At 45.7% G+C, this 25,939-nt stretch overlaps 2 protein-coding genes and 1 long non-coding RNA gene across 5 annotated transcripts in view; 2 read left to right on the plus strand and 1 right to left on the minus strand.

Annotated features, from left to right (window-relative positions):
* mep1ba (meprin A subunit beta a) overlaps window positions 1-21,176 on the plus strand; it is a 79,494-nt gene extending 58,318 nt beyond the window's left edge. The window contains exons 13-15 of the mRNA XM_072257927.1: window positions 1,991-2,195; window positions 16,752-16,956; window positions 20,637-21,176. Of these exons, the coding sequence (XP_072114028.1) occupies window positions 1,991-2,195; window positions 16,752-16,956; window positions 20,637-20,648 (422 nt within the window). The 3' untranslated portion in view covers window positions 20,649-21,176. The remainder of the gene's footprint in view (window positions 1-1,990; window positions 2,196-16,751; window positions 16,957-20,636) is intronic.
* Window positions 16,020-25,695, minus strand: LOC140197664 (uncharacterized). Of its 3 annotated transcripts, none has more exons than XR_011885991.1 (4): window positions 25,653-25,695; window positions 23,570-23,640; window positions 22,568-22,737; window positions 16,020-16,892 (listed from the first exon to the last, which is right to left on the minus strand). It is a non-coding gene; the product is annotated as an uncharacterized lncRNA (long non-coding RNA). The 3 variants fall into 3 exon arrangements; XR_011885990.1 differs by lacking the exon at window positions 25,653-25,695 and adding an exon at window positions 23,928-24,082 and having other exon boundaries at window positions 16,021-16,892; XR_011885989.1 differs by lacking the exon at window positions 25,653-25,695 and having other exon boundaries at window positions 16,022-16,892; window positions 23,570-23,916.
* The window catches only part of mtdha (metadherin a), a 79,567-nt gene continuing 77,795 nt past the window's right edge, over window positions 24,168-25,939 (plus strand). Inside the window, exon 1 of the mRNA XM_072257941.1 lies at window positions 24,168-24,830. Within this exon, the coding sequence (XP_072114042.1) occupies window positions 24,420-24,830 (411 nt within the window). The 5' untranslated portion in view covers window positions 24,168-24,419. The remainder of the gene's footprint in view (window positions 24,831-25,939) is intronic.

Below are 25,939 nucleotides of genomic sequence, written 5' to 3' on the forward strand. Positions count from 1 at the left end.
TTAAACTTTTACCTTTCACCCTTGACCTCTGATTGTAGTCCCACCCAACCACTGTGTAAAAAGCCTTCTTGCATTTTCCCTATCTATACCCCTCATAATTTTGTATACCTCTATCAAATCTCCTCTCAATCTTCTACGTTCCAAGGAATAAAGTCCTAACCTATTTAATCTTTCCTTATAACCCAGGTCCTCCAGACCCAGCAACATCCTTGTAAATGTTCTCTGTACTCTTTCTACCTTATTTATATCTTTCCTGTAGGTAGGTGACCAAAACTGTACACAATACTCCAAACTAGACCTCACCAATGTCTTGTACAACTTCAGCGTAACATCCCAACTCCTGTATTCAATACCTTGATTTATGAAGGTCAATGTGCCAAAAGTTTTATTTGTGACCTGATCTACCCGTGACACCACTTTCAATGAATTATGGATCTATGTTCCCAGTTTTCTTTGTTCTACCACACTCTTCAGTGCCCTACCATTCACTGTGTAGACTTACCCTGATTGGTCCTAATGAAGTGCAACACTTCGCACTTGTCTGCATTAAATTCCATCTGCCATCTTTCAGCCCATTTTCCCAGCCAATACAGATCCCTCTACAAACGACGATAGCCTTCCTTACTGTCCACTACACCCCCTATCTTAGTGTCATCTGCAAATTTGCTGATCCAGTTAACCACATTATCCTGCAGATTGTTGATATAGATGACAAACAACAATGGACCCAACACCGATCCCTGCGGCACACCTCTAGTCACAGCCCTCCCGTCAGAGAAGCAACCCTCTACTACCACTCTCTGGCTTCTCCCACAAAGCCAATGCCTAATCCAATTTATAACTTCATCTTTAATGCTGAGCGACTCAACCTTCTTGACCAACCTACCATATGGGAACTTGTAAAAGGTATCTGAGCGTTTTGCTTTAATTGGTATATAGACAAAAAATTCTGGAAGTACTCAGCAAATTTCAAGAAGTATATTGTATACATTAAATGTACATTGTACCTATTGAAGCCTATTGAAAACTGGGCAGCATCTGAAACTAGAAGTAGAGTTAACATTTCAAGTTCACAATCCTCACTATCCTCATCATCTGGGAAGAGGTACAGGATCATGAAGACCCACACTCAATGATTTAGGAACAGTTTCTTCCTTTCAGCCAACAGATTTCTGAATGACCCACAAACCCATGAACACTACCTCCCTATTCCTCTTTTGCAATCATTTTTAAATTGTAACTTGCAGTAATTTTTGCACTGTACTGTGCCACAAAACAAATTTCGTGACATAAATTTCATGATATACACATCTAATTCTAATTCTGATTTTGATTGAGAAAATTTGTTGGATCAGGCGTGTAGAAGTTATCGAATGTGATCTGGAGTGCAGGCTACTGCATAGAGCAGTGCCCTGCAATAAATTTCTAAGCCCGTATATGCATCTGCCAGCCACTTGCCTCTTCTATGGGCTGTAAAAGGCCATTTAGTACATGTACATGAAGTGTGCAAAGCTGCAGCCCCTTTTCTCTTATCTAAGGGGGCTTCTCCTTGCCTTCTGGCTGCATTTTATCCCCATCTTCTTCATGTTTAGTTATCCAGTACAGAGGGAGGCAAGGGGGAAGGAGGACATCCTCGTCAACTTGCTCCAGGGGGTTGGCCGAGTTAGCTATCAATGGGTCCTGAAGACAGGCAGCTGAGGGCTCCACCTGCGCTGACTGTCTGGCCATTTTGCGAGGGTTTGTCCATGCCCAAGTAACCTTGGAGAAAAAAACATGCACTGTCCAAAGATGCAATAGAGGTGTTCTGGGACTGTTGGGTACTACAGGGGATGAATGGCACCCTCAGTGAGGATGGGACTATTTTAATATAGTTCATGTTAGCTATCGCTGTTGTCTCCAATGTTTGTTGTAGAGTTGGAATAAATATATTTTTGAAAAAAACAAATCTGATTGTATAAGCTATGATGTGTGCTGTTCTCTGATCTTTCAGATGCATCACATCTTGTAGCCAGTCAACCTACACCATCAGCTCCCTACCATTCCACCACAAACAAGCTCACACCCCATCCTATCACCAACTTGACCAGCAAGCCAGCAACTGACAAACCGGTGACAAATATCCCAGAATTATGCATTGGTTTTCAATGTCAAAATGAAGGAGTCTGCATTGAACTGAATGGAGAGCCTGTGTGCAGGTAATTGCTTTTGTTACTGTACAGTTAGTTGGCTGGTGGCGTAGTGGCATCAGTGCCGGACTTCAGAGCAAAGGCTTTTGAGTTCAAATCCAGCCGGCTCCCTTGAACACTTTCCATCCATCCTGGGTTGAGCGTCGAGCTAGCAACTCGGCCTTGTAAAAATCAGAAAGCCTGCCAAAAAAACGCTATCATGCCGGCATTCCGATGACTCCACTCGGAGTTGAGGGCTTTTTTCTTTATTGTAGTGTTCCAATGACACTGATAATTTTGATTGCCATTAACTGGAAAGTACTTTATTTACGCATATGATATGTTTAGTGACTTCAGGATGCTTTACAAACAATCAAATGCACCATGATGTACCTGTAAATTGATAACTTAGTTTATTATTGCCATGTATATGAGGTACAATGGAAAAACTTGGGTTTGCATGCCACCAATACAAATTATTTCACAACATCAGTACAAGCTGAATGCAGAATAAATTGTTACAGTTACAGAGAAAGTGCAGTACAGGCAGACAATGCAGTGCAAGGTCATAATGAGGTAGACTGTAAAGTCAAGAGTCCATTTTACTGTATTAGATAATCATTCAACAATTTTATGGCAGAGGGGTAGACGCTGTCCATAAGACCATAAGTCCACAAGACATAGGAGTAGAATTAGGCCAATCAGCCCATCGAGTCTGCTCCGCCATTCCATCATGTCTGATCCCGGATCCCACACCAACCCATACACCTGCCTTCTTGCCATATCCTTTGATGCTCTGACCGACCAGGAAACAGAAACTGTCAACATCCACCTTAAATATACCCACAGACTTGGCCTCCACCACAGCATTTCACAGATTCACTACCCTCTGGCTAAAAAAATCCTCCTTACCTCTGTCCTAAGATGTTGCTCCTCAATTTTGAGGCTGTGTCCTCTGGTTCTAGATACCCTCACCATAGAAAACATCCTCTCCACATCCACCCTATCTAGTCCTTTCAACATTCCGTAGGTTTCAAAGTGATTCCCCCGCATTCTTCTAAATTCCAGTGAGTACAGGCACATTGCTACCAAATGCTCCTCATATGTTAACCCCTTCGTTCCTGCCCTTGAGCCTGGTGGTATGTGTCTTCAGGATTTTAAATCTTCTGCCAGTGAGAGGATGGAGAAGAGAAAATGTCCAGGGTGGGTGGGATCTTTAGTTATGTTGGTTACTTTACTGAATGAGCAAGAAGTGTAGAGTCCATGGAGGGGAGCATGATGAAGGATCTCAGCCTGAAGTGTCATCTATTCATTTCTCCACAGATGCTGCGTGATCCACTGAGTACCTCCAGCATTTTGTGTGTGCGTTGCTCCAGATAGAAACATAGAAACATAGAAAATAGGTGCAGGAGTAGGCCGTTTGGCCCATCGAGCCTGCACCACCATTCAGTATGATCATGGCTGATCATCCAACTCAGATGTCCTGTATATATGCAGTCTTTCTTGTGTCTCACAGAACATAGAACAATACAGCACAGTACAGCTCCTTCAGCCCACAATGTTGTGCTGACCTTTTAACCTGTTCTAAGATCTAACCCTTCTGTTATAAGGATTACCCCTCAATAATAATGATTAGTTAGGCACACAGAGAATCTGTATTTCTTGACAAGTGCCTTTATTGGCCCAGTTCACAAGCATGCAAATTTACATCTGTGTGCACACCTATTGGGTTTCTCTATCCCTCTATGAACAGTCAAAGAATAGAAAAGGTAATAAGCCAAGTAAAAGAGTCTAGGGGTTCCTTGTGGTGCCAGTGTAATTTCCATGTGTCTGAAGTGGAGTCATTCTTACTCCTTTCCTTATCAGACCAATCTATGCAACAGACACACACAATGCTGGAGGAATTCAGCAGGCCAGGCAGAACCTATGAAAAAGATTAAACGGTCAATGTTTCAACCCAAAACCCTTCATCCAGACCTGCAGATTTTGTCGTGTTTCAGATCAATCTATGATGTTTCAGTTTTGTTGGTTTAAGGTCATCTGACTGACCTGTGTCAGATTCCCATTGGAAGTAGCCCAAGGCTACAAGCAATATTACTTTATAGCCTTTCCTCTAGCCTTGTGTCTAAGGTGACTTCCTTTGCTATTTTTTCTAACTCAGCCTGGTTCAAACTAGTCTAACCAGTTCACCCAAACACTGGGCTCAGCTGTTTCTTCTACAAATTTACATTTTACATAATAAAGAGCTTCTCATCTGAGAATGGTCTCAGGTTTAGCAGATCATTAGCAGAAATTACTTGTGTCCACGTTCAACTGTCTGATTAAGTTATCCCTGAGTAAGAAGCAGTTCACCAAACAGTTCACAAAATGGTGGCTGCAAGGACAGTTTCACAGAATGGCCACCTCCATTCCTGCCACTACACAGCAAGAACAAAGACTTTTGTTTCTGTCTGTTTCCACTGCCCTTGCCTCATTCCTGTTCACTTATTTATAGATTTTCGTTCTTTCTGACCAATCCCTCCCTTCCAGATAGCCCTCCATTTTTCTTTCATCTACATGCTTACCTAAGAGCCTCTTAAATGTCCCTAATGTACCTACTTCTTCCACCACCCTGGCAGTATTTTCCACACACCCACCGCTCCCTGTGTAATAAAAAAACAAACAAACAAACAAACATCCTCCCCATACTTTCCTCCAATCATCTTAAAATCACACCCCCTCATGTTAGCCACTTCCACCTAGGGGAAAAAGCCTCTTGCTATCCACTCTATCTATGCATCTTGTCATCTTATACACCTCTATCAAGTCACTTTTCATCCTCCTTTGCTCCAAAGAAAAATGCCCGAGCTCACTCAACCTATCCTCATAAGGCATGCTCTCTAATCCAATCAGCATCCTGATAAATCTCCTCTAAAACGATACTAATTGGACAAGTACTCCATGGAGAGGAGACTGTTTTCCATGCTGTGCTGAGAGAGTTCATAACATGATGTCCACAGCCCTCTGAAGTTTCTTGCAGTCTCAGCAGAGCAGCTGCCATACCAGGTTGGGATATATCCAGATAGGATGATCTCTATGGTGTCTCAGTAAAAACTAGTGAGAGTCAAGGTGGAAATGTGAATTTCTTTAGCTTTCTAAGGAAGTAAAGGCACTGTTAAGCTTTCTTAGCCATGAGGTATATTAAATACGTTGACCAATTGCTACACTACAAGCTACCACAATGAAAATTTGTCATTTTGGTGAGATTTAAATATTGGCCCAGATCACAGGTGGAATTCCTCTTTGGGTAATTCTAAAGGATCTTTTTACCTGAGGGAGCAAATTGATAGGGTAGTTAACAAGGCATATGGTGTGTTGGCCTTCGTGAGTTGAAGGTTTGAGTTGAAGTAATGTTGCAGCTCTTTTAAACTCTGCTTAGGGCACATGGAGTATTGTATTCAGTTCTGGTTGCCTCATTATAGGAAGGATGTAGAAGCTTTAGACAGAGTGCAAAGGAGATTTACCAGGATGCTGCCTGGAATAGAGGGCATGTCCATTGAGGAAAGGTTGAGCAAGCTAGGACTTCTCTCTTTGGAGTAAAGGAGTATGAGAGAAGACTTGATAGAAGTGTATGAGATCATAAGAGAAATAGAGTGGATATCAGTACTCTTTTACCAGGATAGCAATGAATAATATGAAATGATTATCAGGTGATTGGACTCCGCCACGGACAGTCCCAAATCCGCCTGCGAAAGGAGGAGGGTTGGACATCGGCTAGCAACCCCATATCATAAAAACCCAGTGCTACAGAGATGCCAACAGAAGCTCCAAAGACTTCATTACTCAGAGAGGAAGGATCTTCGAAGATGGGCTACATCTGGGGACAACTTGAAAGTCTGGTCCAGGAGAGAGTACTCAGGTGAACTGCAGTAGGCAGACTTATGCCCCTGGAGGGGTAATGGGCTTAAAAAGAAGATAAGGTGAATGGAGGAAAATATAGGGGGGAATGTGAGAGGTAAGTTTTTTTTGCACAGAGAGTGGTAAACGCATGGGTCATGTTGCCAGGGTCGGTGGTAGAGACAGAAATATTTAAGAGATTCTTAGATCGGCGCATGGATGAAAGAAAAACAGAGGGCTATCTAGCAACGAAGAATTAGATTGATCTTGGAGAACGCTAAAAAGTTCTGGGCTGAAAGGCCTGTACTATACCTCTCTATGTTCCTGAGCAGACAAGCTCCTGAATTGATGTCTCATCTAAGGCAGAGCAAGTATGAAAGTGTCTAGCTCATCCAGTGCTGCATTATAATGTTGACCTGGAAATCAGACTAGAATTCAAAATCTCCTGACTCAAAGTTCAGCATCCAGTTCACAGAGCCACAGCTAACATTGGGCATTCACAAAGTGTTCAATATGACATTTTTCAACTTCCAATCGCAGTTTCACCAGATACCACAGTGTATTGATTTATAGCTTGCTTAATTATGAAATATTCTGAATTTTGGAACACTTCATAGATAGGAGGTGTAAACCTGAATGTATTTCAGTGGATCATCTTAAACTAACCCACCAAAAGTTGGAGGATTCTGCTACCGTGCACCTGCCATCACAACAAAACCATGAGCGTGTCAACGTACCTCTGGACCAGTCAGAGGAAGCTGCTGTTACTCCTCCCACGGCACAACGGACCCCAGCTGAATGGCCCGTTGGAGCTCCGGACAGGCTCACGTGTCAGTTTTGGTGAATTCTTGGGGGGGACGGGGATGGGGGATGTGGCCTCTGTAGGATAATGTCAGGGGTGGAAATATATGCAGAATTCACAACCACCAACATTGAGTTAGGGGTTCACTTTCAGAGGCTGGTCTGACGTGGTGATGTAATTATGTGCATTTTTTTAACCGCACTCTATGTTCTGTATTTGGTTGACAATAGGGTGAGTTGTAATGGTTTCCCTTAAACTTTAAAAGCCTCTGATGTTTTATTTACAAAAACTTACAGTAGTCATTAAGGTACTTTGCCTGTTTTTTCTTAAGTAACTTAGTCCCACCTCCCAGTTCATTCTATAGAGTCATATAGTACTGAACCCAACATGTTTCCAGTTGTCTCATTATAGGAAGGATGTGGAAACTTTAGAGAGCATGCATAGGAGATTTACCAAGGTGCTGCTTGGATTAAAGAGCATGTTTTTTTGAGGATAGGTTGAATACTAGGGTTTTTCTCTTTAGAATGGAGGAGGATGAAGGCTGACGTGATAGAGGAGTGTAACACCCTGGGAAAGGTTTCACTGCTAATATAATGGTGTCTCTGTAGCAACAGTGTTTGGGTTACGACTAGAGATAACAGGGGCTTTGGAATGTGTGGCATCCAATGAGGGGAGGTTTTTCTTTCGCGTCTGCCCGAGAGCGAGGGATTTGTGGGCTTTTGTTTGGCAGAAGATGGAGAGAGAAGAGGCCAGAACGGAGAGGTCGTAGACTGCAGGATGGAGAGGACTTGGAATGCGGTCGGGAGTCGATGATGCTCGGGGGAAATTGATGGAGAATGAACAGGCGGGAAAATCGTGAGCTCCAACGTGCACATTAGGCTTTCATTAAAATGGGCCCTTTTTTCTTTTTGTTTTCTCTACTAACCCTATAGTCAAATTAAGATTTATAAAACTCAATTGCTTAATTGCATATGGTGTATTGTTCATTATTTCATGGTACCGAGTTGTAACAGGAGAAAACAAGTTTGGTAGGGCCGGATACTATCTTCCCCTTGACAATCACCACCAGCCGACCCTGAGGGTTACAATTGTGGGGGCTCACCCAGGATTCATTTCGTTGGATGCTGTGTGTTTGCCCTGAGTATTGAACCCGTGGGTTGTGTGTTTAAGTCTGTGCTGGTATGGATGCTGCCATGTTGGAGTGGTAATTAATGCGTGCGTGTTGAATGGGGTAGATATTCGTACTCCAGATGAATGGTTAATTCGCATGTTAAGTACTGTTAAAATTGTTGGAAAAGTTACAATTGCGGGGCGAAGGTTTGATAAAATGGCAGGCACAGCCTTTGTTTTACTGCAGACTAGAGCTGATGTAACGGTAGCAGAGCGGGCTGAATCACAAGTCCAGCTTCCTGTAGCTGGGGCGGAGACTTCAAAGGCAGGGTTCTGTCATTTCTGAGGAGTGAGGGAAAGGAGTGGTTGGATTTGGAATGGCTACTTAGTCCCTGTCCCCCAGGGAAGAGTGAGAATTCTGAGTTAGTATCTGCCCTTACCTCTCTGGCGAATAAATGGAAAAATGCCCAGCTATGGTAGGCTCTGCCTATTCTGTGGAAATACTCCAACGCCTAAAGGGTAAGAGCAGTATGAGACTTGGGTGGAGCACACCTCTCAGCTCTCAGTTGTTAGATGAGTGGCAGTGCTCTGATGATGTAAAACGACAGGGATTAGTTGAGAGTTTGAGTGGGCGGGCTGCTGGCGTGAGAGTTGTCAGGTCCTGGTATCCCCGAGCAACTATGGGAGATTACATGGGAGCACTGGAAAAGGCATTTGGCATGACAGGAAGCCCAGCGGGGCTCATGGTGGGGTTTCAGAACATGCGTCAGGAGAAGGGAGAGATCTTTCTTCCTACATCTTTCGGCTAGAGAGGTGCAGAGGGGCCATTAAGGTGGCTGAGGTGGATCAGTTAAGAATGGACCAGGTAGCAAAGGGCGCCCAGTCTCAGGACCTGATCGCTTGGGGTCTCCGACTGTCTCGTAAGATGTCCCCTCTCCCTCATTTGTTGAGCTGATCAGAGAAGTGCGGGAGGAGGAGAATGCATCAGAGGCACGGGAGGCCTCCTTCAGCACAGTACAGTCCTCGGTAGTGGTCCCCTGTGGTGAAGTGACCACAGGTAGCATGCCCTAGGGAATGGTAGAGGAGACTGCGGCAAAGTTAAGAACAGAGATGTCCCGGTTGTTATAAGCAGGTGTGACCCCCCCCCCATATGATGAAGCTGATAGGGAGGTGGATCCTCTAAGAGAACAGATTATACCGAGGTCTGCTAGCAGCCGGTATTGTCTGTTTTAACTGTGGTGAAGAAGGACACCAGGTGGGAGTGTGAACGACAGGAAACCCATCGGAGAGGGAGCCCCTGGGTACCTAAGCAGAGAGAGTTGATGGGAAAACTTAAAGGACACGCAGTGGGGGGAATGGCCTGGCGTATCAGGGGCGGGGGGACACATTCCCAGGAATATATCAAGGAAAACCCTAAAGCAAAGAACCCTATTTCTGAAGGCTTAGTGGGGCCAAGTTCCAGTGTATCGCTACAGATAGTGTGTTTATGCTAGAGCCATACTTGACACAGGGTCACAGGTCACTTTGCTGTACCATTCATTTTACAATGGGTACTTGATGCATTTACCATTCAGTGCACGAGAGATCTGGGGTCTTAGTGCGGGTGATCATCCGTATGATGGTTATTTGTCAGTGAAGCTGGAGTTTTTGGAGGCTAATGTGGGAGTGGCTGAGGCCCGTATACATTAGCGTCAGTTTGTCTGGATCCCGTTGAGAAGGGTGGCATTTCAATTCTTCTGGGGACCAACACTCCTATTGCGAGTAGGCTCATGGGAGCCGGCAGGGAGAAAGATGGAGAGAGCTTCCTGAGGACATTGTCCATTCACCCGGTGTTTCGAGCTGCTTTTGAGGAAGTGCGTGTCTGTGCTGGGCCAGATAACGAGTTTAGACAAGGGACTGTGTGGTTCACCCAGTCCAAGTCAATCATGTTACGGCCCGGGGAAGTAGCGAGAGTAATGGGAAACTCCAAATATCCTGGAATGCCCGAGGGTGAGGCCTGGTTGGTGGATGCTCCGGAAGACCATGAAGAGGAGTCGGGAGTGCCTGCTGGGGTACTGGTGAGACCCAAACTGCAGAAGCTCTCTGTTGTACAGGCAAACAGGACGGCAGTGATTGTGAGGAACAGTACAAAGAGGGAGGTCATCTTCAAGCAGGGGATGCCCCTGGCGCATTTCTTCCCAGTGACGGTAATGTCTCGTGTCCCTATGAGACAAGCCAGGGAGAAACTAGTGGAAAAAGGGGGAAGGTTGACCGCTGAGTCATTTAACTTCGGGGACTCCCTGGTTCCTGCGGGTTGGAAGAGGAGGTTGGTAGAGAAGATGCTGAAGCTGGAAGGTATCTTTTCCACTGACAAGTTTGTTCTGGATTGTTCTAAGAACACTCGTCACACTATCCAGGAGACCGAGGATACCCTGTTCAGAGAGAGGTCGCAACGACTGGCCCCTGCAGAGGTGAAAGACGTTCAGCAGCACTTATGAAAGTTGAAGGAAGCTGGGATCATCACCGAGTCCCGAAGCCCCCATGCGTCCCCAATAGTAGTGGCCAGAAAGAAGAATGAGAAGGTACGGATGTGGGTGTACAGGCGTACTGTCCCTGACCAGTATACTGTCCCGAGGATTGAAGACGCTCTGGCCTGTTTGAGTGGTGTGAAGTGGTTCAGTGTGTTGGACTTGAGGAGTGGATATTACCAGATCCCCATGAGTGAGGCTGACAAAGAGAAGACGGCATTTATAAGTACACTGGGATTCTTCCAGTTCGAAAGGATGCCCCAGGGCATATCAGGAGCCCCTGCAACTTTCCAGCGGGTCATGGAGAAAACGGTGGGGGTACTAACTTGCTCAAGGTATTGGTGTATCTGGGTGACCTCATAGTGTTTGGGTCCACCTTGGAAGAACATGAAGCAAGGCTACTGAAGGTGCTGGGCCGCCTGAAAGCTGAAGGGTTAAAACTGGACAAATGACAGTTTCAGAAGACGTCTGTTGGCTATGTTGGGCACATAGTTTCCCAGCATGGAGTAGATACAGACCTGTCTAAGATGGATGCAGTGACCACCTGGCCAAGGCCCCAGACTGTGAGCGATTTGCACTTGTTCTTCGGGTTTTGTGGTTACTCTTGGAGGTTTGTGAAGGGCTACGTGAAAGTTAGTCACCTGTTGAATCAGCTTCTTTGTGGTTACCTTCCCTGGGGAAGAAAGGGAGGGGGACAAAAGGAGAGGAGAGCAAGGAGTACCTTAGCCCTTCGGAGCCTTTTGGACCAGGGTGGAATGCAAAATGTGAAGAGGCCTTTCAGTCGTTGAAGGAGATGCTGACCCAGGTGCCTGTGCTAGCTTTTGCAGACCCCCGAATGCTGTATGTACTGCAAATGGATGCCAGCAGAGAGGGCTTGGGGGGATGTCCTGTATCAGGATCAGGGCACCAGGTTGAGGCCTGGGGCGTTTGTCAGTTGAAGTCTGTCCCCCTCTGAGAAAAAACTATCCCATGCATAAGTTGCAGTTTCTGGCTTTGAAATGGGCTGTGGTGGATAAGCTGAGTGACTACTTTTAAGGTGCCAAGTTTGAGGTGAGGATGGACAACAATCCCCTAACTTATATCCTGACCTCGGCAAAATTGGATGTCATAGGCCATCGGTGGCTGGTGGTGTTGTCTGCCTATGATTTCAGCCTGAAATACAGGCCAGAAAGTAGGAAAATTGATGCTAATGCTTTGTCCCAACATGCACATGAAGGGCTGGATAGGGAAGAGGAGTGGGAAAGCATTCCTGCCCCGGGGGTGAAAGCCTTGTGACAGTTTGTCATCACTGTGAAGGCAGACAGAAAGCAAGGACAGGATCGAGCAGTAGATCAATTGGGAGCTTCGGATGACGCCATTCCACAAGTTTACTGTAACCTGACTGCTCTGAAGCCAAACCAGTTACCAGAATCGAATCCTGGGGAAGTGGTAGCTGCTCAGCGGTATGACCCGGGCATTGGTACCATTTGGTCAGCGGTTGAAAAGGAGACTTGGCCCAAGCGGAGAAGACGAAACACGCTGCAGTGCCTCTATTACTGAGAGAATGGCCCAGATTGGAGTTGAGGAACTGGATCCTATCTCAGGTCATGTCACCTCCGGACTGACGTCAGTATTCCCAGCTGGTTCTGCCTGAGAAGTATTGGAGGATGGTGTTGAAGTCACTTCATGATTATTCTGGACATTAGGGGGTTGAAAAAACCTATGGATTGCTCAGAGACCTGTTTTACTGGCCCCAGATAAAGTCAGAGGTCAAAGAATACTGTAAGTCGTGCATTCAATGCATATGGAGGAAGACGCTGCCTACACGGGCAACTCCCTTGTCCTACTTGCAGAATGCGGGGCCCCTTGACCTGATGTATATGGATTTCCCATCAATAGAGCCAGATGCCAGCAACATGGCGAATGTCTTAGTCATCACAGATCACTACACCAGATATGCACAGGCTTTCCCTACCAAGGACCAGAGGGCGTCCACAGTGGCCAAAGTATTTTGTTTATTATGGCCTCCTCAGGTGGATACATAATGATCAGGGACGGGATTTCGCAAAGAGGCTCATCAATGAGTTACAGAGCTTGCTCGGAGTCAAGAAGTCAGGGACTACTCCTTGTCACCCGCAGATGATCCCTAGTCCGAGAGGTTCAATTGGACCTTGCTAGACATGCTCAGAATCTTGGAGATCAGCAAGAAGAGCAAGTGGAGTCAACATATTGGACATCTGGTACACTGTTACGATTGTACACAAAATGAAGCTATCGGGTACTCGCCATATTATTTGATGTTTGGGCATTAGGTGAGATTGTCTATTGACCTTTGTCTTGGGACTGATGAGGACAACCTACTACGGAAGGTTCATCTGAAGTATGTGTCTGATATGAGAAGGGAGCTGAAAAAGGCTTATGAATTAGTTGAGGTTGCGGCTACCAAGCAGAATCAAGGAAATAAGGGGAGGTATGATCAAAAGGTTTGTGTATTTGGGACAGATGGTCACAGAGGATGGGAAATGTGATACAGAAATTAGACAAAGAATTGAGATTGCAAGATCAATGTTCTGGAGCCTGAGTGATGTGCTGTGTGGTGAGAGGTTGGACTTTGGGCTGCGTTATAGAATTTGGAAATGCTACGTCTGGAGCAGTCTGTTGTATGGAGTCAAATCGTGGACCTTATGCAAGGAAGTGCAATGACGACTGGAGGCATTTGAAATGTGGTGATTAAGGAGAATGCAGAAAATTAGATGGGTGATGAAGGTCAGTAATATGGAAGTGTTGAAGACAGTGAGGAGAGAAAAGGAGTTGCTGAAGAATGTGCAGAAAAGGAAGCTGGAATATGCCGGGCACTTGTTAAGAGGTGGTGGACTGCAGAAATTGTTATTGGAAGGGATGATAGAAGGAAAGAGGGAAAGAGGAAGGCAGTGAACCACTTGGTACAATAAGGTGAGGCAATGGACTAGGTTGAGTTATGCTGAGGCCAGAAAAAGAGTACAAGATCCAAGAAGATGGAGGTGCATAGCCACTAACCCTGGATTCGGGACGGCACCCACTGACTGACTGATGATCAAAAGGTTAGGTTCTCCCAACTCATGCCAGGAGACAGAGTCCTCATATGGAATTTGGGGCTACCTGGTGAGTATAAGTTGGCCAACTGCTGGGTGGCTACCCGCTGTGTGGTGGAGAGTCAGATACCAAATGTACCAGTTATCCAGGTAAAACCAGAGGATGGGAATGGGCCTGTCAAGATTCTCCATCGGAACCACCTTCTGCCTCTGGGACAAGAGGTGGGGGTTAACCCAGAGCCCAAACTGGAGCCTACACCTAGTCAGAGGACTCTGCAGTGATGTGGGGAGACTGCAGGACCAACAGCAGGAGAGATTAGACCGGCCCCCGCCCCTGACTGGGATACTGATTTGGAGGATGAGCACATAGGGGTGCAGTATATGCTGCCTTTTGCTAACTCCCCATTGATTGAGAAAGAGACTCCCAACCCTTCTCACACAGAGTCGGGTGAAATCGGAGGCCGGGGTGGGGGGGGGAGGGGGGAGGGGTGGAGGCTATCTGTGGACAGACTAGGTTTCAGCAAGACCCTGCAAGTGATGAAGCGGGGCTCAGCCAAGGGACAGAGGGGTCCAAGTTGCAGGTGGGCACAAGTGATAGGCCAGGGAGGCCTCGCCAGGTAGACCAGAAGTATCACCAGTAGTGTCGGAACATGAAGAGGTAGATGAGAGGTAACGGAGATCTCAGAGAATTAGGAGACCACCAGATAGGCTGGCCTATGTAGCACCGGGTGAACAGAGTGTGGCCCCTAGCGCTTTGGGGAGCTATATTACTCCCTTTTACACCTGGGTTGGACTTTGTGTTTTGCAGGAAGGGTTGGCAAATTATCTCAAGGTCATGAGGATATGACTAAATTTAGTCGGGGGGGGGAAGGGAAGGAGAGTGTAACGCCCCGGGAAAGTTCACTGCTAATCTGATGGTTTCTCTATGGCAGCAGTGTTTGGGTTATGACGAGAGATAACAGGGACTTTGGAATGTGTGGCATCCAATGAGGGGAGGTTTTTCTTTTGTGTCTGCCCGAGAGCGAGGGATTCGCGGGCTTCTGTTCAGCAGAAGATGGAGAGAGAAGAGGCCAGAACGGAGAGGTCATAGACTGCAGGACGGAGAGGACTTGGAATGGAGTCAGGAGTCGAGGATACCCGGGGAAAATTGATGGAGAACGAACGGACAGGAAAATCATGAGCTCCAACATGCAGATTAAACTGTTTCATTAAAATGAGCACTTTTTTTTCCCTTTTTGTTTTCTCTACTAACCCTATAGTCAAATTAAGAATTATGAAGCTCTGTCATTTAATTGCATATGGTATACTGTTCATTATTTCATGGTTCTGATTTGTAATGGAAAAACATCACGCAGCATCCACGCAAACGAGATTTCACAAGTTTGGCAGGGCCAGATACTATCTTCCCCTTCACTATTGCCACCAGCCGAACCTGAGGGTTACAGGGGTATAAGATGATAGAGGCAGAGATTGGGTGGATAGCCAACGCTTTTTTTCCCAGGGCGGAAATAGCTAATAAAGAGGACGTAATTTGAAGGTGATTGGAGGAGAATATAGGGAGGATATCAGAGGTAGGTTTGTTTTACACAGAGCGGTGAGAGGAGGAAAGTGTTACCAGAGATGGTGGTGGAGGCAGATACATTTGTGACACAAGAGAAAAATGGAGGGTTATGTAGGAGGAAAGGGTTAGATTGATCTTGGAGTAGTTTAAAAGGTTAGTACAACATCGTGGGTTGAAGGGCTTGTACTGTACTGTTCTATGCTCAGCCTTCAACACAAAGGTTGGTGATGTTGTAGCTAGTGTAGAGGATTGTCAAAGATTGCAGAGAGACATTGATAGGATGCAGAAGTGGGCTGAGAAGTGGCAGATGGAGTTCAACCCGGAGAAGTGTGAGGTGGTACACTTTGGAAGGGCAAACTCCAAGGCAGAGTACAAAGTAAATGGCAGGATACTTGGTAGTGTGGAGGAGCAGAGGGATCTCGGGGTACATGTCCACAGATCCCTGAAAGTTGCCTCACAGGTGGATAGGGTAGTTAAGAAAGCTTATGGGGTGTTAGCTTTCATAAGTCGAGGGATAGAGTTTAAGAGTCGCAAGGTAATGATGCAGCTCTATAAAACTCTGGTTAGGCCACACTTGGAGTATTGTGTCCAGTTCTGGTCACCTCACTATAGGAAGGATGTGGAAGCATTGGAAAGGGTACAGAGAAGATTTACCAGGATGCTGCCTGGTTTAGAAAGTATGCATTATGATCAGAGATTAAGGGAGCTAGGGCTTTACTCTTTGGAGAGAAGGAGGATGAGAGGAGACATGATAGAGGTGTACAAGATAATAAGAGGAATAGATAGAGTGGATAGCCAGCGCCTCTTCCCCAGGGCACAACTGCTCAATACAAGAGGACATGGCTTTAAGGTAAGGGGTAGGAAGTTCAAGGGGGATATTAGAGGAAGGTTTTTTACTCAGAGAGTGGTTGGTGCGTGGAATGCACTGCCTGAGTCAGTGGTGGAGGCAGATACATTAGTGAAGTTTAAGAGACTACTATACAGGTACATGGAGGAATCTAAGGTGGGGGTTTATATGGGAGGCAGGGTTTGAGGGTCAGCACAACATTGTGGGCTGAAGGACCTGTACTGTGCTGTACTATTCTATGTTCAAAGTCAAAATCGAGTTTATTGCATATGTACAAGTCTATACTGTACATGCACAGATGCAATGAAAAAGAAAACTTACTTCCAGCAGCCTCATGAGCACATAGCATTAGATAGGCAGCATTCACAAGAAAAACAAATTTTAGAGCCCTTTTGCAATAACCCACAATTAGCACAAAGCAAAGCAATATCCATTTAGTGTAAAGTGGTCATAGTGTTGCGATTAGGGTTGTGCAGGTTGGTTCAAGAACTGAATAGTTGAAGGGTTCTTGAAGTAGCTGTTCTTGAGCCTGGTGATGTGGACTTCAGGCTTCTGTACATCATGCTGGATGTTAATTCATTGCCCGGATGGTGGAAATCTTTGTGTCTTTTTTGAGGCAGTGCTTCCTGTAGATACTATTGCAGTGAGGAGCGGTATACCCATATTATTTTGGGCAGAGTGCACTACTCTCTGCAGCTTCTTGCGTTCTTTCGCCATTGAAATGCTGGACAGGACCATGATGTTACAAATCAGGATACTTTCAATAGGTGAGTAATATAAACAATGTCAACCAGTTCGGCCAAATAGACCTACATCTGACTGTTGTCTTACAGGTGTCAAACAGGCGATAATTGGTGGTATTCAGGCAAATACTGTGAAAACCTTAGTGAACAACAGGATACCGTTGTAATTGCTGTGACTTCATCTGTAGTCATCTTCCTGGCCATGCTGCTGATCACGCTGTTCACCGCATACTGCATGAGGAAGAAGTATCAGAAGCAAATGATCAAGTCTGGCAAAGGAGTCGGTTTAGTCAATGTGAGTATTCAAAACTAATTTGTAAAAAACAAGTTGTGCAGATCCCCCATATTTATTTTTTTTTCTGTGCAACCATTGGAAGTCAACGTTCACTGGGATGGCATGGTAGTGTGGCAGCTAGAGTAACACTTTACAGCACCAGCAATGAGAACGTACAAACTCCCTGCAAACAGCGGCAGGAATTGAACCACCATCATTGGTGCTGACTATTATTGACACTAGTTTTATAGGCAAGAAGGATGAACTTAAAGTGTGGATCAATACATTGATGAATGTTGTGGCCATTACAGAGACTTGGATGACACAGGAGCAGGAATGGCTGCTGAGTATGCCGGGCTTTAGATATTTCAAAAAGGATAGGGAAGGAGGTAAAAAATGGTGAGGGAGTGGGACTGCTAATTAGGGATAGTATCACGGCTGCAGAAAAGAAGGAAGTCGTGGAGGGATTGTCTACTGAGTCATTGTGGGTGAAAATCAGAAACAGGAAGGAGCAATAACTCTAATGGGTGTTTTCTCATAGACTCTCCCAGTAGTAACAGAGACATTGAGGAACAGATAGGGAGGCAGATCCTAGAACGATACAACAATAATAGGATTGTTGTGATGAGTGATTTTAACTTTCCTAATATTGACAAGTATCTCCTTAGAGCAAGGAGTTTAGATGGGGTGGAGTTTGTTAGGTGTGTTCAGGAAGGTTTCCTAATGCAATATATAGATAAGCCAACTAGAGGAGAGGCTGTACTTGATCTGGTATTGGGAAATGAACCTGGTCAGGTGTCAGATCTCTCAGTGGGAGGGCATTTTGGAGGTAGTGATCACAATTCTATCTCCTTTACCATAGTGCTGGAGATGGATAGGAGCAGACAAGTTAGGAAAGCGTTTAATTGGGGTAGGGGGAAATATGATGCTCTTGGGCAGGAACTTGGGAACATAAATTGGGATCAGATGTTCTCAGGGAAATGCATGGCAGAAATGTGGCAAATGTTCAGGGAATGTTCTGCATAGGTATGTTCCATTGAGACATGGAAAGGATGGTAGGGTAAAAGAAACATGGTGTACAAAGGATGTAGAAAATCTAGTTAAGAAAAAGAAAAAAAGCTTATGAAAGGTTCAAGAAACTAGGTACTGTTAGAGCTCTAGAAGATTACAAGGGCGCCAGGAAGGAACTCAAGAATGTAATTAGGAGAGCTAGAAGAGGCCATGAGAAGGCCCTGGTGAGCAGGGTTAAGGAAAACCCCCAGACATTCTACAAGTATGTACAGAGCGAGAGGATGAGGCATGTGAGAATAGGTCCAACCAGGAGTGAGAGTGGAAACGTGCATGGAGCCGAAGGAGGTAGTGGAGGTACTTAATGAACACTTTTCTTCAGTATGCCCCAGTGAAAAGGACCTTGGCAGTTGTGGGGATGAATTACAGCGACTGAAATGCTTGACTGAATAGACATTAAGAAAGAGGACGTGCTGGAGCTTTTTAAAGGTATTAAGTTGAATAAGTCACCTGAACTGGACAAGATATACCCAGGCTACTGTGGGAAGCAAGGGAGGAGATTGTTGAGTCTCTTGCGATGGTCTTTGCATCATCAATAGGGACGAGAGGAGTACCCGAGAATTGGAAGGTTGCAAATGTTGTTCCCTTGTTCAAGAAAGGGAGTAGAAATAACCCATGAAATTATAGACCAGTTAGTCTTACTTCACTGGTGGGCAAGTTGTTGGAGAAGATTCTGACAGGCAGGACTTATGAGCATTTGGAGAGACATAATTTGATTAGGGATAGTCAGCATGGCTTTGTCAAGGGCAGGTTATGCTTTACGGGTCTGATTGCATTCTTTGAGGATGTAACAAAGGACATTGATGAAGGTAGAGCAATGGATGCAGTGTACATGGATTTCAGTAAGGCATTTGATAAGATTCCCCATGCAAGGCTCATTCAGAAAGTAACGAGGCATGGGATCCATGGAGACCTTGCTTTGTGGATCCAGAATTGGCTTGCCTACAGAAGGCAAAACGTGGTTGTAGATGATTCGTATTCTGCATGGAGATCGGTGACCAGTGGTGATCTGCAGGGGCCTGTTCTGGCACCCCTCCTCTTTGTGATTTTTATAAATGATCTGGAGGAGGAAGTAAGAGTGTGGGTTACTAAGTTTGCTGATGACACAAAAGTTGGGGGTGTTATGGATAGTCTGGAGCATTGTCAGAGATTACAGCGGGACATCGATAGGATGCAGAACTGGGATGAGAAGTGGCAGATGGACTTCAATCCAGGTAAGTGTGAGGTGGTTCATTTTGGTGGGTCAAATGTGAAGAAAGTATATAATATTGTCTTTAGTAAGACTCTTGGCAGTGTGGAGGATCAGCAAGCCCTTGGGGTCCATGTCCATAGGACATTCAAAGCTGCTGCGCAGGTTGACAGTGTTGTTAAGAAGGCATATAGTGCGTTGGCATTCATCAACTGTGGGATTGAGTTCAAGAGCTGTGAGGTAATGTTACAGCTATACAAGACCTTAGTTAGACCCCAGTTGGAGTACTGTGTTCAGTTCTGGTCACCTCATTAGAGGAAGAATGTGGATACTTTAGAGAGAGAGCAGAGGAGATTTACAAGGTTGTTGCCTGGATTGGGGAGCATGCCTTATGAGAATAGGTTGCGTGAACTTGGCTTTTTCTCCTTGGAGTGACGGAGGATGAGGTGACCTGATAGAGGTGTATAAGATGATGAGAGGCATTGATCGTGTGGATAGCCAGAGGCTTTTTCCTGGGGCTGAAATAGCTAACATGAGGGGGCATAGTTTTAAGTGCTTGGAAGTAGGTACAAGGGGGATGTCAGAGGTGAATTTTTCCACACAGTGGTGGATGCATGGAATGTACTGCCAGCGAGGGTGATAGAGGCAAATACAATAGGGTCTTTAAAGAGACTCATAGTATATAGAGCTTAGAAAAATAGAGGGCTATTGTAAGGAAATTCTAGGTAGTCTGTAGAGTAGGTTACATAGTTGGCACAACATTGTGGGCTGAAGGGCCTGTAATGTGCAGTAGATTTCTATGTTCTAATCCTATTGACTTGCTTTTGGTCTGTTGCACACCATGCTTCTTAAACACGCACAGTGAGTCCACCACTTGCTCAGGCATTGCGTTTCTGATCAAATTCACCCACCAACCTGCACATGTCAGGGCGGTCGGAGGAAATTAGAGCACCCAGAGGAAACTCAAGATCTCAGGGAGAACGTGCAGACTCCACACAGACAGGAACTGAGGCCAGACTCAAACTCACGTCTCTGGAGCCATGAGCCAGTGGCTCCACCGCCTGCACAAATGTCATCCATTGTGTAATTACGATGCTTGAGGGTTCATACTTCAGAACAGTGAGCGAGACAGTTGCCAAACCATCAGTATTTCTAAACAATCAGAAACCTGGTAACAATTCTGGACACCTTGGCTGTCAGATCCCAGTGAGGTAGTGCATTTTCCAAGTAGAGCCCATCCAGCTCCAGCTGTGATCTGAGAATTCAGCCCGTCTGGCTGAGCGGGATCTACTTGTCTGTGAAGTCCAGCTCCAACCCGGGCTATGCATTTGCCAATAGATCCATTAAGGGAACTGCTTATGAAGACTCAATTGCATTGCTTGGAACTATACTCATAACATTATCAATTTCCAATGTCAACATTGTTGCATTGTTTTTTTGACAGACCCAATTCTGAAAGGCTCCATTCACAGAAAAGGGACAGGAAACTCCAAGTGAGGACATTTCAGCAGAAATCCAAATCAAACTGGACAGATCTGTGAATTGTGACTTAGCTTTACCGATATTTGACTTCTAGTTAAAAATTGTACTAAAGGAGCTGATTGTAATAATTGATGGTGTTTGAACATTAAATGTACAGCATTACATGAAAATGTTAAATAAAAATGATTGCAAAACAATCATAACGAGGTTGGATTGTGACTGCAGGATGATTTAGATAGAGGTGCCATTTAATCATTTGTAGTTATGTGATAGAATTTAAAATTGAAAATGGTTTTATCAATCAGTGTCAGCGGTGAATTTAATAGTGACTCAAGAGCATGAGGTAGAGGAATCAGGAGCAAGGGTAGGAAACCCACTCCTTTGGATCTACTTTGTCATTAAGATCATTACTGACATATCTCAGTGCTGTATATCCTTAGATTCCATCAATGTCCACTCCTCTCCTGTCATTGACATTGACCTCTGCTCTGATGCAGGTAATGGAGCCATCACAGTCATTTGGGGGGTGGGGGGGAGGGGAGAGAGACTTCCAACATTCACCATACTCTGCCTGATAGAAATTCTCCTCACCTCAGCCTGAACAGCCTACCGCTTAACTTCAGGCTGTGCCCCTGGTCCTAGACTCCTCAGCCAGGGGAAATTTCTTCCCTGCATCTGCCCTTCAAGAATTTTGTAAGGGTCAATAAGATATCCACTCAATCTCCTAACCTATGGAGTCCAGTCCCAGATTATTCAATCTCCATTCATATGGTAAACCCACCATTTCTGGAACCAGTCTGGTTAAACCTCACTGAAACCCCTCAATGGCAAGTTCATCTTGACCCTCACCAATTTTTATCAATGCACCACAGAAAGCATCCTATCCAGATGCATTGCGGCTTGGTATGGCAACTGCTCTGCCCATGATAGCAAGAAGTTGCAGAGTTAGAGGACATCTTCAAAAGGTGATGCCTCAAAAAGGTGGCATACATCATTAAAGGCCCCCCATCACCCAGGACAAGCTCTCTTCTCATTGCTGCCGTCAAAGAGGAGGTACAGGAGCCTGCAGACACACTCTCAATGTTTTAGTTACAGCTTTTCCCCCACCTCCATCAGATTTCTCCACAGACAATGAACCCATGTACCTCAATATTTTTTTCTCTATTTTTGCTTTTTGTTGCACTACTTATTTAATTCCTTTAAAATATATTTCTTATTGCAATTTATAGTTTTTAAAATTATTATGTATTGCAATCTACTGCTGCCACATAACGACAAATTTCATGATATATGCTGGTGATATTAAACCTAATTCTGATTCTAAAAAGGGATGTGTTGGCATTGGAGATCATTGAAAATAATTTCAGGACTGAAAGGTTTAATGTACAAAGAGTGTTTGATGACTTTGGGCCTATACTCACCAGAGCTTAGAAGAATGGGGGGGAGTGGGGGGGGGATCCTCAATGAAACCTACTAAATATTGAAAGACCTAGAGAGAGCGGATGTGGAGAGGATACTTCCAATAGTGGGAGAGACTGGGACCGGAGTGCACAACCTCAATAGAATCCCATTAGAACAGATGAAGAAGGTTTTCTTCAGCCAGAAGGTGGTGAATCTGTAGAATCCATCTTGGCTGTGAAGGCCATACATTAGGTGTATTTAAAATGGAGGTTGTTAGGTTCTCAATTAGTAAGGGCGTCAAAGATTGCAGGAAGAAAGCAGGAGAATAGGTTGAGATGGAAAGTAAATCAGCCATGATCTAATGGCAGAGCAGACTCAATGAGCCAGACGGTCCAATATTGCTTCGATATATTAGTCTTCTGTCCTTATGGACTGGTTGTTACGAACTATATAGAGTGAGTTAAGTAAGCCATTTGTAGCCACTGCACTTACTGAACACATCAGCAGCTATAGACTGCATCCTCTGACTGGAGGACAGCACATCCCAGTGCCTGGTCCTTTCCCCCAACAGATGCTGTTCAACTCACTGAGTTCCTCCAGCAGAATCTGTGTTGCTCAAGAATCCAGCAGCTGCGAACTCCGTTGTCTTGACCACACATCACCTACATGTCAGATTCAGATTTATTTATCACAAGTGTATGGAAACATACAGCAAAATGCATTGCTTGCATTTACAATCAGTACAACCCAAGGATGTGCTAGGGGCTGCCTCCAAGTGTGGTCACACATTCCGGCACCAATGTAGCAGGCCCACATTGCTCAGCAAAAAAATACAGAACATAATAAGCAATGAATCAGCAAAAGAAGCCTCTTTCCTCCCTCCCATCCACCCACACACTTGGGCAGTCCTCCAACTCCAGGACAGACCTCAGAGCCTTCAGTTTCCAACTCCGGGCTTCAGCCACTGGGCTTCAACTTATGATTGACCTTTGAGTTTTGATCTTTAGTATCGATCCCAGACTCGCCGATAATGGGATACAGGCCTTGAACTCCAGGCTCGCTGACTGACCTCATGCAGCAACACACAAAAATCTGGAGGAACTTAACCCTAAGCACCAAGACCTGGGCCTCAATACCTCCCTCTGCAACTGGATCCTCAATTTCCTCACTGGCAAACCCCATATAGTACAGATTGGCAACAACAACTTCACCACATTCATCATCAGCATAGATTTACCACAAGGCTGTATGCTTGCCCCCTGCTTTTTACCCAAGATTGCATGTCTAAGTACAGCACCAATATTGTATTTAATTTTGCCAATGACATACTGTTCTTGGCCAAATTAAAGGTGATGATGAATGAGCATATAGGCAGGAGACTGAAAATCTGGTTGAGTGGTACAACAATACAAGAGCTGATTGTCAACTAAACGAGGAAGAGGCTGGAGGTCCATGAGCCTCATTAGGGGATCAGAGGTGGAGTCAGTAGCTCACCTTTTTATTCTGGCGCCTTTCCTCCCATCCTTTCCAGTCCTAAAGGAGGATCTCAGCAGGCAGGCAGCATCCTTGGAAAAGAGTAAAACAGTCAATGTTTTGGGCCAAGACCAGATGTTTATTCTTTTCCACAGCTTCTGCCTCACCTACTGAGTTTCTCTAACATTCTATTGTATTTCTTTATTTTCCTCTAAATTCCTGCAAGGAAATTAATTTCAAGGCAGTATATGGTAGCATATATATACTTCGATAATACATTTCCTTTGACTCGGAGAGCATCTGTGCAAGGAAATGGACAGTCGTTGTTTGAGGTTGGGACCCTTCATCTAAATTGAGAATACTGGTAGCCAATGATTACATGTAAACTGTTCGTTTTCCTCCACAGATGCCTCCCTTAGCCGCTGAGGTCCTCCAGCATTCAGCACGGTGAGATTGGGACTCCGATGACAGTATCCCCCCACCGTTGTCGGAGGCCCACATGGGTGAGCCGGCCTCCCCGTCCTCCTACCGCCCCTCCGGTCGGAGGACGTTACAAGTGAGCCGGCCTCCACGTACAGCGCACGTCCCCCAACCCCTCCCCCTCGTGGCCGGAGGACCACACAGCACCGGTTATATAGCGGGCTGAGGCAGGTGTGCGCGCCGCTGCGGTCGGAGGGTTACCTCGCAGGAGCGGGAGGGCCGGCTGTCGAGCGACGGGTGTGGAAGCTGCCGAGTTAGCGGCCTGCTTACTGGATGCGGGAGGCGGCGTTGGCAGTGTTTTAGGCTCGGAGTGGGACGAGCCTGGCTCCCCAGGCCATGTGGCCGGCGGTCTAGCGCGGGCCGGCGGGTCGAGGGAGGGGTGGAGGTGGAGATGGCAGCGAACTGGCACGACGTACTGGCCGACAAGGCCGAGCTCCTGCTGGGGCGGCTGGAGGAAGGAGTATGGGCTGGCCTGGGCCTTCTCCGCACCGGCCTGGGCATCGATTTGGGCCTGGAGCCGTGGCTCAGACGCCAGTCCCCCGGCTCAGCCGGCTGGCTGTTGCTACTGGCGGCGGCGGCGGGCGGCCTGTTGCTGCTGCTCGCCGGGCTGTGGACGGCCGCCTGTCGCCTTGGTCGATGTCTGGGCTTTGGCAAGCGGTCCAGCAGCGGAACCCCACTCGCGGGTGCCGGCGGTCGGAGGAGTGGCAGCGGCGCCAGGAACAGGGATAGGACGCCGGCAGAGGTGCAACTACAGCGAGCCGAGGAGCAGAGGAAGAGGAGCCGCAAGAAGGAGAAGCCAAAGGTAGGAGAGAAACTGCAGCATTACCCCGTGAAGGGGTAACCAACCCCATCATAAATCTTCCAGCCCCTTTAAATAGCCATATAACGCATTAATCCTCATTGAAAAGGTAATCAACTCCTTTATAATTTTCCCAACTCTCTAAAATGGTCACCCTTCCGTTATTAATTTCCCCCGCCCGAATGGGTAACCCACCCTTTTATATTTCTTCCGGCTGTTTAACATGCTCAATTGCCCTTGTTAATTGAATGGGTAACTAACACCTTTATAAATCTCCCAACCCTTTAAAATAGTCAACGCCCCCTTATTATTCCCCCTCTTGAATGTGTAGCCATCCTCTTTATAATCCTCTTTTTTTCCGCCACCCTGAACGTTTTTAAAATGGTTGAAACCCTCAAATGAATTAACTATCCTAGTGCTAGATCCACTCTGGCCTTTACAAAAGTGATTAGTCAGCCTACGACCTCTCTGAATGGAGCGATCCACGTCCTTATTAATCCCCAGACCTCCAAATTTTCATACTCGGCCCTTAAATTTGAATTTCTTATGCCAAATGTAGCCCCATTAAAATGAATACTCCCTGATTTATACCGTCTGGAAAACAGCTCCCTGCTAACACGCCCTAAAACCCAACCAGACACTCAAGGTATAACAATTCTTTTATCCGTCTTGAGCCCTTTACTAAACTCAATATGTTTAAATCTGAGCCTCTTTAACTGAATGATCCCCTAAACCACGTTACCAAATAATTAATAAACCTGCTGTCGGTGCGCTTTTACCCTATATAAATTCTAAAATAAAAACCCTTATAACCTCCGTGATTACCCGTAGCTCTTGTTTAGCTTGTTCCATGACAGCCCTGAGCCCCTCCTAATGTGTAATCGCTGTCTATCCTCCATACCCTGTACTCCATGTAGGCTGAGCAACTGATAATCATTATGTGGCCATAATTCCTTAAAACTGAGCAACTTCCTTGTAACCACCACCAACTCCTTGCATTTAACAGCCTGGTCGCCTGTTCTGGCCGTATGTCATTAATAATCTCGGTTTGAAATGCTGCGTTCTTTCTAATACTTAACACTTTGCTGCAACGCCGTTTAGTGGCCGAGTAT

This window comes from Mobula birostris, chromosome 1, assembly GCF_030028105.1.
Source record: "Mobula birostris isolate sMobBir1 chromosome 1, sMobBir1.hap1, whole genome shotgun sequence".
Taxonomy (NCBI): Eukaryota; Metazoa; Chordata; class Chondrichthyes; order Myliobatiformes; family Myliobatidae; genus Mobula; species Mobula birostris.